This window comes from Pantherophis guttatus, chromosome 5 (assembly GCF_059756535.1).
Source record: "Pantherophis guttatus breed Tessera chromosome 5, ASM5975653v1, whole genome shotgun sequence".
NCBI classification, from domain to species: domain Eukaryota; kingdom Metazoa; phylum Chordata; class Lepidosauria; order Squamata; family Colubridae; genus Pantherophis; species Pantherophis guttatus.
Window position 1 is genome coordinate 19,848,784 of NC_142067.1, and position 16,119 is coordinate 19,864,902.

The following is a 16,119-nucleotide window of genomic DNA, read 5'->3' on the forward strand; positions in this document are numbered from 1 at the left end:
TGCCCTCAGGCTCAGCCTAGACAGCTCCTACATCTCCTTTATCCCACTTTATCCCACTGGCCTTGAACAACTATAGAGAATCATTATTATGATATTCTATTATATAGTTTTCTCTGTTTTATTCTTACTTTGTTTTACATTACCCGGGGGTCTTGGTTATTTGGGACAGCTTTCAAATAAGCAAAAGAAGGCATGGAAGATGATGATGACAGACTCTTTATCATCTCACAATTAGATAACTACAATTCCACTTCCACTGGATTGACTTGAAGATGACTCAGAGGTTCCCACTGGCACAGATTGTGGCTGCCTGCCTGCCTTTAATTGGTTTAGCAGATTAACACCTATTTTGCAGCCAGTCCATTTGTTGCCACGAGCTCCTGGACACAGTTCAAATGCTGGTAATTAATAGCTTGAACAAAGTTCCAAAGTAAATGAAAACTTACCAAGTATTTTTTTCATACCAGTTCTCTGAAACTGAAAACGTTATAGCCATTTACTTGCCTGGTATTCTAGCAACATTCTGGGTCTGAATCTTAAACCCTGGCAGAGCAGGGGTGAAATCCAGCAGGTTCTGACAGGTTCTGGAGAACCGGTAGCAGGAATTTTGAGTAGTTTGGAGAACCGGCAAATACCACCTCTGGTTGGCCCTAGAGTAGGGTGGGAATGGAGATTTTGCAATATCCTTCCCCCAGGAGTGGGGAGAGAATAGGGATTTTGCAGTATCCTTCCCCTGAAGTGGAGTGGGAATGGAGATTTTACAGTATCCTTCCCCTACCACGCCCACCTAGCCACGCCCACAGAACCGGTAGTAAAAAAAATTGGATTTCACCACTGTGGCAGAGGCATGAATATTCTTTTTTTTTTTCAACAGCAGAGTCTCCACTTTGACAGGCCCTGATATGCTCTTACAAAATTAGCATAAGGGAGAGAAAAAAATTCCCTTTATAGCTAATAGTGTTTACAGCCATTCTATGATTTGCGGCTTTGCCTAGAGGTTTGTGCCAAGCTAGAGAAAATAACTATGGAGGCCTGATCAGGATTCTTGCACCATTTCTGAATTAAAGCAAATCAGATTTCCCAGGGGCCATGTTTGAAATGTTTGCAGTGTCAAGGAGAAAGCCTTGCCGATTTTTAGTTGGCACTTCGCCCCAGAATCCTGCAACACCATGCATATCAATGAAGGCAAAGCTGATAAGGTCAGATTTTATTTTTTTGTAAAAAAAAAAAAAAAATCATTGCACGCAATGTGTTATAACAGACCTGTGATTTTCTTTTACTTTCAAAGCTATGGAAATGCTTGAAACCTGATTCTCCTTTGGAAGCTCGGATTTCCAAGCAGTGGTGTGAAATTGGTTTCCAAGGTGATGATCCTAAAACAGATTTTAGAGGAATGGGGCTCCTGGGGTTGTATAACTTGCTGTAAGTATATTTTTGTTTCTTTCACGTAACGAATTAAAAGGTAGAAATTGTATTTTCTTTTCTTTTCTTTTCTTTTTTGAAAAAAAATCTAGCCTTTGTTAAGAAAATTATTCTTCAAACACTTGGGTAGTCTGACTTCAGTTCATTGCAACTATTTGTCCCTGTGTAGATGATAATTTCTTTAAATCAACACAACAGCACCTACAATGTAGGAAAACAGGGTTTAGTTTTTAAAACACAACAATTACAATGTCAGCAGTTTTTTTAATAGGATTATCAGATCTCTGCCTTTTCCACCCATGGTGCTCATACCCTGTTTCCCTGAAAATAAGACATCCCCTGATAATAAATGCCCAATCGAGCTTTTGAGCGCAAAAATACCTCCCCGAAAATAAGCCCTCCCCGAAAATATTTAAACACATGTGCAGCCGGTCTCCACCATTTCCTCTGGTTTCCTCCATGCGCCCCAAAATAATAAGACCTCCCCAAAAATAAGGCCAAGCGCTTATTTCAGAGTTCAAAAAAAATATAAGACAGGGTCTTATTTGGTTAGATCATTGTTCTCAACCTTTTCTTCACCATGGATCTCCTTAACATCTTTTTGTGGCCATGGACCTCCAAGACTTAATTCAAGATTTAAATCATAACATTTCTTCAAGCCTCATGGATCCCCCATGATGACATCGTAGCCCCCCCTCAGGGGTCGTCAGACCAAAGGTTGAGAATCACTGGGGTAGATCATTTTTAACAGGAGTGTACTTCATTTATTCCATTGTGTGTGGTGCAGTGGAAAGAACAGGTCTCAGTTTTTTTACACACACAAAGTGATTTGTTTATTCATTCTATGAATATCCAGATGTTCCAGATGTTGAAAATATATATACCTTTCATGTATATGTGTTTTTCTCTCTCCCTTATAGATACTTTGCTGAGCATGATGGACCTGCAGCTCAGCAAATCCTCTTAGACTCTCTTCAGCCCAAATATAGGTAATGTTTGAAGCTGGAATTAGAAACAGCATCTAATAAATCATTTGAAAGATCAGTTTGCATCCTTTTTTTTTTCTTGATGTTAAATACTCTGCTTTTCTTGCATTCTTTTACTTGGGGGTTGGGGCGAGGATGGGATAAAATGCCTTGCTTTGACATATTTATTTCATTAATAAATCATGAACATGAATCCACGTTTAGACTTTTTTTTTTTACTTCTTTTTTTTTTCTTTTTTCATCTTTCACAATCAAGGGAAATCACTAAAGAGGAAATAAGGTATATATACATATATTTTTTTTCTATTTTATAAGCTTTGAACTAAAGTTTGGAAACAGACGTAAAGGAGATCCAGAGGGATAAACTAAAACAAAATCTGAGAAGTTGGCTCCACTGAAAACCAGACGTTATATAAATTAATTACTGTGGTAGTGGTCGCACAGACAACCAGGTGTTTAGATTGGATTTGGCATTTTTGTTCACCTATCGAGTCAGTCCCATTTTGTTTAGTAATGTTAAAGGTATAATCCAAGGATGTAAAGTGTTCCAAGTAAAGCTGCCTTTGCAATTGACTAATAATGTCAATGCTGATGGTACTCAAGTGGTGCTCCTGTTATTTTGGCATTGCATCCAATATGCCTATTGTTAATATTATTAAAGACCCTGAAGGCTTCCTTGCAAGAAGACCTTGGTGAGGGAGAAAGGAGTGATTGCATATTCTAGGTGCAAGTGAGGACAAAGAAGGAGGGCAGGCAATAAAAAGAACCAAGAAACAAAGGTTGAAAGAAAGAAATATGTTTTCCCTACCACAGATAAGGCTGAAGAGGATGACATTTATTTATTTTATTCAATTTATATCCCGCCCTTCTCCTAGTGGACATGATGTAAGTTTAAGTGTGTGTGTGTAAAAGTGTAAATATTCTGAAGATCTCTCAGATTAAAAAAATGCAAAGTCTTATTTCTAAAAGGGCAGGTCTTCATCTAATAGATTTAAGTTATAGAAATATTTTGCCCTAATCGTATGAGAAACTTCTGCTTAGAAGTTTCAACAGCATCAACATTCTTCTCTGTTTCAGGATTTTTTAATTCATCTGTGAGGTTTCAGTAGATTCCATGATCTCCTCTCATACCTGTTTGTAAGTCCCCTCAAGGGGGGATACTTTTATTCAAGTCCTACAGTTGGGTTGAGTTCTGGGGCACTTCCTGAGGATCAGATGAGAGGTAAACAGGAGAAGGGGCAGCAGGACATCTTCAAAAGGACCTTTCTTATTGGTAGAAATAACAAAGCAGGTTCTGAGTAGGAAAGAGAATCCCTCAGATATCTACCTCAGATATCCCCACAATTACATTGCATTGTAACATATCAATTAATAATCCTACTATAGTATACCATGTAGTTCCAGTTCTTATTTTTGTAAAAAAAGGCAATAGCTGAGAATGCTGGATTCAAAAATTATATTGAAGAAATATATTGAACGTTGAATGTGACTTGCTAATTTTGCTTTCAAGGGAAAATGCTGGCCTATTTGTCTATGTTAGAGGACAAATTAGACTTTATTAGAAATCAGAATATACTCCTTTCCACCTAACAAGATGAAGTCATACTTCATCTTCCAAAAGACAAACAGGAGCTTCAAATCTTCCTATTATTCTGTCTGAATGTCTCTGTCCTAGAGATTTTAATTCAGAATTGGTTTTGCAGACATGCATGTAATTCTCCAATAAAAAACATCCATGAAGGAGGGAGGGTGGGGTGAGTGGGGAGAGAGAAATTAGCTAGGTAGAGCACCTAACTCCAGTTGACTATGGGCCTCTAAAAACAAGCTGACGGAAGAGAATATTTGTAGCTCAGGATTGAACTCTGAGGTCCTTGGTACTCTCTGAGCTTGATAGTTTTCTTGCAGACATTTCATTATCAAACTAGGTCATATAATCAGAGCTACTGATGATATTACCTAGTTCGGTAATGAAATGTCTGAAAGAAAACAACCAAGTTCAGAGAGCATCAAGGACCTCACAGTTCAATCCTGAGCTACAAATATCCTTGGGGGTTATTGATGTTTAAAAGTTAAAAGGAAATTGTAAATACATCTCCTCTAACTGAAGGTTTAGAAATCTAGAAACAGAATATCAGAATTGGAGGGACCTTGGAGTCCGACCCCCTCCTGAAGCACTACTGAGCATTTCTAATATTAACTCTAACTATCCAAAATGTCTCAGTGTAATTTCTACCATTTTACCAATGAGAAGCTTTTCTTTCTTCACTCCCAGTTACTTTTTCTTCCAGGAAGGTGTTGAATAATTGTCAGACAAATTGTAATAATAATCTCCATTTTAGTGCCCCTCCTTACCCTCCCAGTAATCCAGAGAAAGTTATTACATTACAATCTATCTATAAACTCTGTAACTGGGTTTATTTTCCTTTTAGGCAGGTTAAGATGGGGGGGGGAAGTAAAATAGATTCAAAATCACTCCTTTCTCTTTTAACAACCTCCTCACATGAGAAGCCTCCTGAGATGCAGCCTATCTTGCTTAAGGCAGTTTGGTGACCCCAGAGGAGGGGAGAACTGGGCCACGTGATTGATAGTTGAGCTCACGTGGCCCGGTTGTGAGTAGGCCACGGCCTGCTAGTGGGCCATTACCCAGCGGTTGGGAACCCCTGATTTAAGGGATTATGGGTTATTTGACCATTTTTGGTCTATTTTTAATGATACTAAGAACTGCGATTTCCCATCCAGATTTAGGGGAATTTACTTTTCAAAATCAGATGAATACATTATCAGGGAATGTGGGACATCACATGTAAACTAGTTTTCAGATATTTTAAAAGCAACTCCACATGAAGGCAGTACATTTTCCTCTTTTCTCCTTCCAATAAGAAAATGTCATTTTCTCTTACTTTTTCAAGTGATTTGTCTTACCTGCCTTAGGCTGCAGTCAGACTTGCAAAAATGTGGAAAGAAATATAGAATGCTTACATTTTTTCCCTCTCTCCTTAGTGTACTCTAATTTTTAGGCTGCCTGAAGGATCAGTGTCTCTGACACAAAGAGGATCAGTCTCAGAAACATTTTAACACGGAGAAGTATATTATACTGATAGGTTTATAAGACAAACAAGTTAAATTGGCTTCAGAGATAAACAATTTAAAAGCCCAACTCAAAAGACAGAATAAAATGCTAGCAGCCCAATTAGCTTTTCCATTGAGGTGGCATACTTTAGGGGGGAAACTGTTTTTCATTTGTAAACCATTCCTTTATTTAACTTTTTCAGCAAATTTAGCAAGACTGAGTGGGAGAAGAAAAAGTTTGATAAAGCTATTGGGTAAGTGCCGCATTCCAAATGAGAAATCTCATTAGAGTCATCCTCATTTGCTGATAATTTTGTAATTAAATCCCTGCTGGCCCTGCTTTCCATAAAATTGCAGAAGGAGATTTCTTTATCTTCCAGAAATACAGTTTGTTTTTTGAAGGCATTGATGAAATAAGATGTGCAATGTGATAAGAACACTGTTTAAGTGTTGATTTTAATAAACTCCATGCTGCCTTCTATTGGGGAGTGAGCATAGTCTAGTGCAGTGATGGCTAACCTTTTTGCTATCGTGTGCCAGGAGCGGGGGGGGGGTCAGGCGCGTGTGTGCCCATACCCATAATTCTATGCGCCCTACCCCACATGTGCATGACCCCCCCCCCATGCTCCTGGCACGCAATGGCCTGGTAGGCCTGTTTTTCTCTCTCACTAGGCTCCAGAGCCTTTCTAGGAGTCTGGGGAGGGCAAAAACAGCCTTCCGCACCCCCACCCCCGGGAGGCCCTCCAGAGGCCAAAAACGGCCCGTTTGCCAATTTCCGGATTATTATGGGACTGGATTATTATGTTAATCCAGCTTCCCACCCCACCCCCTGAAAAGGCTGCAGATGGTGATCACATGAACTTGTGATGCTGTAACCATATAATAAGATACTGGTCGCCAAGCTCTCAAATTTGGATATGTGACTGCAAAGATGCAACAGTGTTCATAAATGAGAGGACTGGTTGTAAGTCCATTTTTCAGCACTGTCATAACTGCAGTTGTTAAATGAATGGTTGTAAGTTGACAACTACCTGTATATTCTTTGCCAATCATGCTATGATATTGGGGGGGAGGGGAGGAAGTATGAGGCAGGAAGTAGACATTCCCCAAAAGATGGCAAATTCAGACTTTCGTAATGGCATGCAACTGAAGCTGAAAAAAGAAACCGTTTGGATAGAGAGAAATGACTGTGGATTTTCTAGATGTCTTAGTTTCATTCCTTGCAATCCCATTTCTATATTTCTTGCAGATATTCCTTTGCTATTGTTGGCATCAACATAACAGAACTTGCATACAACCTGCTTGTGAGCGGTGCTCTGAAGACACATTTCTACAATGTTGCTCCGGAAGCACCAACGTTAGCCCATTTCCAGCAAACATTTTGTGAGTATTTGTGTGCGTGTGGAGGGGGGGGGACGATTTATCTGTGTAAGAGAGAATGATTGCACTTGTGTATGCATGCGTGTGCACAATTTTTCTTCAATTCACAAAGGATCAATGATGTTGTTGCATTCCATTGATGAAATATATTAAAACTAATATTAAGTTCTTAGAATGACCAATATTCGGCAGGAATAAATCTGTTTCAAGAAAAATAAGCCAATTTGTTTTATGCAAAATCTCATTAGAAAACGAACATTTTCCTCATGTTGGCTAAAGTTGACCTGACTTCCAAAAAAAACCCCACCCAGTTTTGAAATGTCCCCCAGATCCCACTTTTTTTTGATGATTAAATCCTTTGTGGGTGTTGGGGAATTTTTAACATTATTCAGGACCACTTACCCAAATGTGACATTAAGACAACACGTTGTTATGATTTGCCAAGGCCAGCAGATGGTGCTGTTTTATTTCTGCCACCATTTTTAACTCTTGTCTTCCAATTCTGCCCCTACCTTACTCTTTCTATAATAACATGGACTTTGGCTATCTCAGGATTTCAACATATCGCAGAATTCCTTTGTTGTTTCAGCTCAAGCTGTGATTGCTTCCATTCACTAAGCAAAGCCAGATTTCAAGAGAAAGAAGCACCTTTGGGACTTTGATTAAAAAAAGGGGGGAGGCACCTGGGAAAGGTGAAAAGGTAATTACATGCACTAAAACGGGCCTGGATGGGAAGAAATAGACTCAGACTCAACCCATCCAAGACTGAGTGGCTGTGGATACCGGCATCTCATGATCTAGTGGTCCCATCACTTGTGATAGGAGGGGAGGTACTCACTCCCTCAGAAAGGGTGCGCAATCTGGGTGTCCTCCTGGATTCACAGCTATCTTTAGAAGATCATCTGACGGCCGTGACCAGGGGGGGCCTTCGCACAAGTACGCCTGCGCCAGTTGCGCCCTTTCCTAGACCAGGATGCCCTTGCCACAGTCACTCATGCCCTTGTTACTTCTCGGTTGGACTACTGTAACGCCCTCTACATGGGACTGCTCTTGGGATGCACCCAGAGCTAGTCCAGAATGCAGCCGCGTGGGTTGTTAAGGGGCTTCTCGTTACTCCCGTGTGACACCTCTCCTGCGCGAGCTGCACTGGTTGCCGGTGGTCCTTCGGGTCCGTTTCAAGGTGCTGGTGCTCACCTATAAAGCCCTACATGGCTTAGGCCCGGGGTACCTGCAGGATCATCTTCTGCCATCCTCTCATCGTCCTGTGCACTCCCACAGAGCGGGCCTCCTCAGGGTGCCATCAGCCAGACAATGTCGGCTGGCGGCTCCCAGGGGTAGAGCGTTCTCTGTGGGAGCGCCGACCCTCTGGAATGGGTTGCCCACCGGGCTTAGGACAGCCCCTGACCTCCTCTCCTTCCGCCACAAACTGAAGACGTGGCTCTTTCATCAAATGGGCTGATCCGCTGGGGTGATTTTTACATTGGAATAATTTTAATCAAATTTTAATTGGATTTTAATTTTTATGTAATTTTTCGTTCTGTTGAATGTTTTTCCTGTAAGCCACCCTGAGTCCTTCGGGAGAAGGGCGGCATATAAATTACATAAATAAAATAAAATAAATAAATAAATAAAACAGGGGTCTCCAACCTTGGCAACTTTAACACTTGTGGACTTCACCTCAGAATTCTGGGAGTTGAAGTCCACAAGTCTTAAAGTTGCCAAGGTTGGAGACCCCTGCACTAAAATACTGCACCATTAAAATGTCTGTAATTCTATCTGCATTTTTATAAACATGCAGCACATGGCTTTTTTTTTTCCCCAAATGAGCCCTTTTCACCTGTCTTGTGTGCATGAGGGCAGAGATTTACGAGAACCCATCTGGGCTGACTTGCCTTCAGCAGCGCTTCCTTTTCTCCGTGCGGTTCATATTCTCCCACGTCCATACTATTGCCAAAGAAAGTCATAGCATTCAATGACATTTGGATTAGGTTACATTTAGAAGAGGAATAGCAAAACTGTTTACGCGCCAAAGGAAAACCCCAATTCACTTGAATTTTAAAAATCCGTTGATTTTTTTTTTGTCCCCGTAGGCTACTTGATGCATGAATTTCATAAATTCTGGATTGAAGAGGATCCCCTGGACATAATGGAGTTCAATCGGGTGCGAGAGAAATTCCACAAACGGATTATCAGGCAGCTGCAGAATCCGAATATGGCGTTATGCCCTCACTTCGCTGCCTCGGAAAGCTTGATCAACCTGTAGCCATTCCCATGGTTTGATTTGGAAACACTGCCTGGTTCTTGTGTTACGCCACCATCTAGAGATAAATCGCTGAATGCATTGAATGATCACGGCAAGTGCATGCCTGCTTCTTGACGCAGTATTCATTTCTCGCGCTCTCTTTCAGGAACCGCCTCCCACTGCTCCGATGGAGAGTCTGGTCACTGTCAGAGAGAGCTCATATTGCAATATCTTGCAGTGTTAAACATTTTGAATTGATGTCCTGTGTTTCTTTCCTTTCTTTTAAGACAATGTGTCTCAATCTTGGCAGCTTTCAGATGTGTGAACTTCAACACCCAGAATTCCCCAGCCAGCCCCTTCCGCCTGGGGAATTCTGGGAGTTGGAGTTCACACATCTGAAAGCTGCCATGATTGGGACACACTTTTTAAGTTCTTGCCTCTTCCCTTTGCTACTGCATATTTCATTTAATTAAAGAACTGTATTTCTGTAGCTGGGTAGGGGATTTTTTTTGTTTTGTTTATATAGACAGAATAGTTTAGTTGGAAACTTGTACTGTGAATACGTTTTAACTTATTCATTTTGTTTTATGATAACGGTTTTCTTAAAGAAAATGAGTTGTAAGTCAACTTTTTTCAGTCCTGTTGAACTGAATGGCACTGAAGTGAAAGGGACTGAAAAATGCTTGCATTAAACTGCTCTCACGCATTTGAATATTATTTAGAAGGCAGTGTACATGACTTCAGCCTAATCTTGACAAAATACATTAAATGTAACGATTTCTCCCTCATGCAGATGTGCATGCTTCATGACAAAAAAAAAACAATAGTAAGATTTGTAATTAAAAAAATGTGTGAATAATTTTATCATACATAAAGAATTTATAATGAGGCTACGATGGCAGGGAGGTTGAATGAATTTGAGGGAATGAATTAATTTGATAAGAATTCATGGATGTAAGCATGTCACCAGCAACGTTATGTAACTTGATGACCTTCATATGGGCTGGACTGTTCTTCTCCTCAGAGGTTCTTCTCATCTCCAATCACCATGCTTATAAAAAAGGAATCTTTTTGGAGAGGGAGAACTGAGGAGATTTATTCCTTGATGGTTTATACTGGACTATGCTCACAATATTCAGCTAAACTTTGAAAGTGCAGAATTCACTGGTTGTATTTCTGCATGTCTGATTGCAATAGGATTGTGTGTGAGTGTGTTTTTGATTGCTTTAAGGCAGGGGTCTCCAACCTTGGCAACTTTAAGCCTGGAGAGCTTTGCTGGCGGGGGAATTCTGAGAGTTGAAGTCCTTCAGGCTTAAAGTTGCCAAGGTTGGAGACCCCTGCTTTAAGGGGACAAAGCTATATTTTCTTCATTTTTCAATGATTGAATTTGGGGCTTGGATTATCAGCTTTGTTCTCTACCTAGCTGAAAGGAATTAACAAAGATTTGCCTGAAAGGAGCAAATGTGACTGGTTATTAAGCAAATAAAGTGATTCAAGGGAAGAAAATGTGCACATTCTGTATAGAACATCTTCATAAAATTGTACTGAAATGACTGGCAGATGCATTACCTTTTTCATGAAGCTCATGCAAATATTCATTTTATTTTATTTTTTAAAGTGGGATTTCAGAGGAACAGATCCATTTCGGTTGTCCTCAGCTCCCTTTGACACCCTGGGTAATCTACACTCAGTTGTACTTACCATGGTATTTCATACTGTACCATGATTTTTTTAAAAAAACCTTCTGACTGTTATAGGGTAGGTTATGAAATTGCTTACATAGCAAGATTGAATTTGAGGTATTGCCTAATTATTTGTGAATTATATGAATAAAACGATATCATTCCAAACAGGAAAAGTGTCTGGGGTTCATTATTTAAAATGAAGCAATGCTAAGTGTTACTGCTCAAGTATTTTCAAGAGAAGGATTTGGAAGAAGAGCCTTGGTAGTACAGTGGTCTAAGGCACCCTGTTATTAAGCTGGTTATTAAGACCAGCTGCCTGCAATTACTGCAGGTTCGAATCTCGCCAAGGCTCAAGGTTGACTCAGCCTTCCATCCTTTCTAAGGTAGGTAAATTGAGGACCCAGTTGTGGGGGCAATAAGCTGATTTTGTATAAATATACAAAAGAATGAAGGCTATTGCTTAGTGCATTGTAAGCTGCCCTGCGTCTCCGGAGAAGGGCGGCATATAAATCAAATTAAAAAGAAGAAGAAGAAGAAGAAGAACAATGCCATCTTACTCAATTCCGTTCACTAAGAAGAAATGGTGTATAATTTCTTTCCTACTGATATGGTAGAATCCAGATTTATAGCTGATCTTAAATCCACCCCCAAATTTGGGGAACCCACTTTAATGTGTCTCATTTCAGAGTTTGTAGGACATTCCTAAAGGCAAAAGGAACTCTTCTGAATGACAGCAAAGAGAGTTTTTCTTTTGTCCTTCCATCTAATCCTTGTCCCATTTTATAGCTCGGATGTGGTATAGCGGACCTATATTCTCTGGATTACAATGTATTAAATAAATAAATCTTCCTGCTACACTTTTCTCACTTTTTAAATCTAGGGACAAAAATCAATGAAGATTGATGTAGATGCAAAATAGTCTTCTGTCTGGAAACACCCCGTCTAGTCCAGGAGTGGTATTCAATTACTTTCCTTACCGGTTCACAAATGTGAGTGTATGTGCCCCGTTCACGCATACACCTGGCCTTCCGTGCATGTGTTTTGCTAGCGCACGCACCTTCTGCGTATGCACCCGGCCTCAAAAATGTGCCTAAATAGGATGGCATGAAGGCGGGGCAGGTGGGCGGGCCCAACAGCAATTTCAAGCGAACAAGTCCGAACCAGCTGAATACCACCTCTGATCTAGTCTCTTGCTGGTCCTTAGTCCAACTGGAACAGAGTCTGATACAGGGATATCTCAGTTCTCTGTAAGGATTAAACATCTGGGGAATCCCTCTTATACGATACGGTTGCCAGGCACTAGCAAGTTGTTAGAGCACTTGAAAACCACAACCCTTTGCATCTTTAGGATTTAAGTGGCAGTGAAGTGAGTGGTTCAAACATCACCACAAATAGCATAATTGATGCTAAGCATTGAAAGATAGATTCAAAGGGCTGGACTGACATACAGAATAAGTACCTCTAAGGCAGAAAGCAAGTCATAATTTATGTAATACTTTTAGGGATATCCAAGGTAATTTTTTTCCCTATATCATCTTGATCTCTGAATTTGCTATAACCCATGGTGCTCAAGTAGTTCTGTTCCTCGCCATTCTTCTGGATTTTGACTCACAAGGTAAGAAGAAAGTTAACTTACATAATGCCCTGCATTGCAAAATTGAAAAAAACTTAGTAGCTGAAAGATCTTGAAACTCATGGAGAGACTTAATGGTATGGGAACCATCAAGATGTTATCAGCAGAAACATTTTGAAAAATCTGTTTGCATGGCCAAATCATGTTTTCTTGTTGTTTTGCAAGAAGCACTTGAAAATTGTTCATTTAGCACAGTTTTAAATAAAATGAAAGAAGGAAGGAAAAAATGAATAAAGAAAAATCCTAACAAGGACTATTTACGTCATCCCTCCATCTTTGAAGTTCTTGCTTTTCCAAATGTGAACCATGCTCTAAACCAGGGGTGTCAAACTCAAGGCCCAAGGGCCGGATACGGCCCACAGGGTTCTTAGATCTGGCCCACGGGGCTGCCCTGGAAACAGCGAAGAACTGGCTTGCAATGCCTCTGCCAGTGAAAACAGAGCTCTACAAGTTCCGTTTTCACTGGCAAAGGGTTGCAGGAGGCCATTGAACTGAAAATGGAGCTCAGGAGCCAGTTTTCCCTGGCAGATGCTCGGGTCACCACAGGCGCCCCCAACACGAGTGATGTTGGGCTGGCCACCTTGGCTACACCCACCCTGGCCCCCTGAGGTCAAACACAACCCTGATGAGGCCATCAATGAAATCAAGTTGGACACCCCTGCTCTAAACCAAGAATTTTAGATGGACCTTGACAATTACAACAACCTGAAAATGAACTGTTGAAGAATTAGGTGCATAGAAAAAACTTTCATATCACCAAGGTCACTTCAGCTATGATATGCCCTTGCAGAGGCTGTTCATTCATTTATCTATGAATCATCAAGTGGTAATAGTGCATGTCTTCAGCCCAACCAGCTCCTTCCAGTTATAACATGCCATATTTACTTAGAACTGAGCCCTTTTGTGACTTATTTCTCAGTGGAAATGATTAATATGAATACATGAGGATGAGGAAGACAAACTAAGCCTGTGTGAAGATTTTTGCCTCCTGAAATTCCTGAAGATAAAAAATATTTGAAGCTGTAGAGAAAGAGCTGGCTGGCTTGTATCCTTGACCCGTGCTGAATGGCTCTGAAAAATATACTAAAGTTAACCTAAGGCAAAGCTGACCCATCACAGCTGCTAAAGTGAAGAATGATTTACTGAGTCTTCAAGGGACACATTTTGGAGATGTACCGATATTTATTTGTCAAGCTTCATCTCTTCTTCACTGTCCTTTCAAGGTAAAAACAAGTCATGCCTTACAAAGTCCTCCCAGTCTTTCCTTATTGGGGGTGGATCAGAGGTGGGTTTCAGCAGGTTCTGACCACTTCTGGAGAATCGGTAGCAGAAATTTTGAGTAGTACGGAGAACTGGTAGTAAAAATTCTGACTGGCCTCGCCCCCATCTATTCTCTGCCTCCCGAGTCCCAACTGATCAGGAGGAAACGGGGATTTTGCAGTAACCTTCCCCTAGAGTGGGGTAGGAATGAAGATTTTACAGTATCCTTCCCCTGCCACGCCCACCAAGACATGCCCACCAAACCATGCCACACCCACCAAACCACTCCCACAGAACTGGTAGTAAAGAATTTTACTACCAGTTTACTACCAGAATTGGTAGTAAAGAATTTTACCACCACTGGGGTGGATGGGATTTTGTTATCTTTAAGGATTACCAAGCAATGTAGTGTAGAGAAAGTCCCCGTTTCATGTCTGTATTCTTTATTATTGCGATATTGAATTTGCAGAAATTCTAAGACACTATAGGCAGTTTGAGCATTGAGGTCAATTGGCATGTCCACTGCACCTCTTCCAATCCCAGCCATTAAAGCTGAATGGCTGATTTTCCCATCATTTCAGATGGAAAAATACCGACAAATGATAAGTTACTTAAAAGTATAAGGCTTGGCATCGCTTTAAAAGAAATGATACAGCACCCCACCTCCTCCAATATATTAAATATGGTGTCATCTGCAGGAAGTAGCATCTAGCTGATCCTTGAAGCTAAGCAACAAAGTTCCTGGTTAGAACTTGGATGGGGAACCAAGTTGGAATTTCAAAAATTATGGGAAATGGTAAAATGATAGACGCCTCGTAGTTGATCTTGACTGGCCAATGTAGTTTCGTTTCTTTCCAGTAGAAACAAAAACAAATTCCAGAAAAAGGCATTCCATATTTTTACCAAATAAATTTTGTAGAGCAGTAGAGGTCAGCTCCAGTCAGAGGTGGGTTTCAGCAGGTTCTGACCAGTTCTGGAGAACCGGTAGCAGAAATTTTGAGTAGTTTGAAGAACCGGTAGTAAAAATTCTGACTGGCTCCACCCCCATCTATTCTCTCCAAGTCCCAGCTGATCGGGAAGAAATGGGGATTTTGCAGTAACTTTCCCCTAGATTGGGGAGGGAATGAAGATTTTACAGTATCTTTCCCCTAGAGTGGGGTGGGAATGGAGATTTTACAGTATACTTCCCCACCAAGCCACGCCCACCAAGCCATGCCACGCCCACCAAGTCATATACACAGAACCGGTAGTAAAAAAATTTGAAACTCACCACTGGCTCCAGTGTACATTTTTCTTTTCTATTCATCAAGAATTTCCCACTCCTGTTCAAAATGGACCTTTTAAAAGATAAAATATAGCTAACTATATTTTATATAGGGAGCCAGTCCAGTGAAGCGGTTAAGGTGCTGGCCAGCCTAGAAAACCAGGAGACAGGGAATTCTAGTTCCACTTTAGACATGGAAATCAGCTGGGTGACTTTGGGTCAGTCCTTCTGTCTCAGCCCAGCCCAAATCACAGGGTGGTTGAAGAAAAATAGGAGGAGGAAATAGTATGATGTATGTTCACTGTCTTAAGATATTAGAAAGAATATAATAAAGAGGATAAGAAAATGATATTTTAAAAGAAGCTTAAGTTTGTATTTCTTGAAACGCCCTGTTTCTTTTCACCATTAGAAAGCAAAGAAAAAAAAATTAGCTAGAGGAAAAATAGTATTTCTGCTTGTCATTAGCTTTTTTGCTTAAGCCTAAAGTGTCCTATGACTGTCTGTCTCATGGGATGGGGTTTCCCCTGGCTTCTGAGATGTGTGTCAAGCAGCTGAGTCATATTTTCTGCTTGTCTTTAAACATGGCCTTTGAATCAATGAGAAGTATCTCTCAAGCACTCTCCACGGCTCCATACTTGAGCGAAGGGGAGAAATCTAGCCCAACAGCTGCTGAAGTACTAAAGCATTGGTTTCATATGTATATTCCCAAGAGGTGGGGGAGTATTTTTAAGTTGGGGTGGAGATCTGTGAATATGTGATGACACACATATTCAAGTGGGATAGATACCAGGAGAAGCATGATATCTAAAACTGGGATGCCTCTGTATTCAGTGGCAGGAAATTCACAGCTGTGAAAAAATAATAAATTACTTGTTCTCTGTATGGTGCTTCTATTGTGTCAGCAACTAGCCCCAAAGTGGAAGAGAAATTTGCAAATTAGTGCAATAGTTGTTGCTTCTTTTGATTGAAGATGCTAAATGTCAAGGCTATGTATAATCTCTCTTTTAGCATAAGTCAACTTCGTTGACCAGCTTCTAAGGTTACCTTGCTGGAATGGAAGGTGTGGTATGCACTAATGCTTGGCAATGTGTATGCGACAAGAAGCCTGAGAGGATGCAATGGGTCCTCTAACGGTAGGGGTAGAAGTGGAGTTAGTGACCTGCAAGTTGGACAGCCCC

At 40.7% G+C, this 16,119-nt stretch overlaps 1 protein-coding gene across 9 annotated transcripts in view; it reads left to right on the forward strand.

Annotated features, from left to right (window-relative positions):
- The window catches only part of ELMOD1 (ELMO domain containing 1), a 44,449-nt gene extending 33,492 nt beyond the window's left edge, over positions 1-10,957 (forward strand). For 6 of the 9 annotated variants that reach the window (XM_087894648.1, XM_087894651.1, XM_087894649.1 and 3 more), the window contains 6 exons: positions 1,289-1,422; positions 2,343-2,411; positions 2,665-2,688; positions 5,681-5,731; positions 6,727-6,860; positions 8,948-10,957. In XM_087894648.1, the coding sequence (XP_087750774.1) occupies positions 1,289-1,422; positions 2,343-2,411; positions 2,665-2,688; positions 5,681-5,731; positions 6,727-6,860; positions 8,948-9,120 (585 nt within the window). In that variant the 3' untranslated portion in view covers positions 9,121-10,957. The remainder of the gene's footprint in view (positions 1-1,288; positions 1,423-2,342; positions 2,412-2,664; positions 2,689-5,680; positions 5,732-6,726; positions 6,861-8,947) is intronic. The other 3 variants (XM_087894654.1, XM_087894655.1, XM_087894656.1) reach the window with 1 other exon arrangement.
- The last annotated feature ends 5,162 nt before the right edge of the window (positions 10,958-16,119 follow it).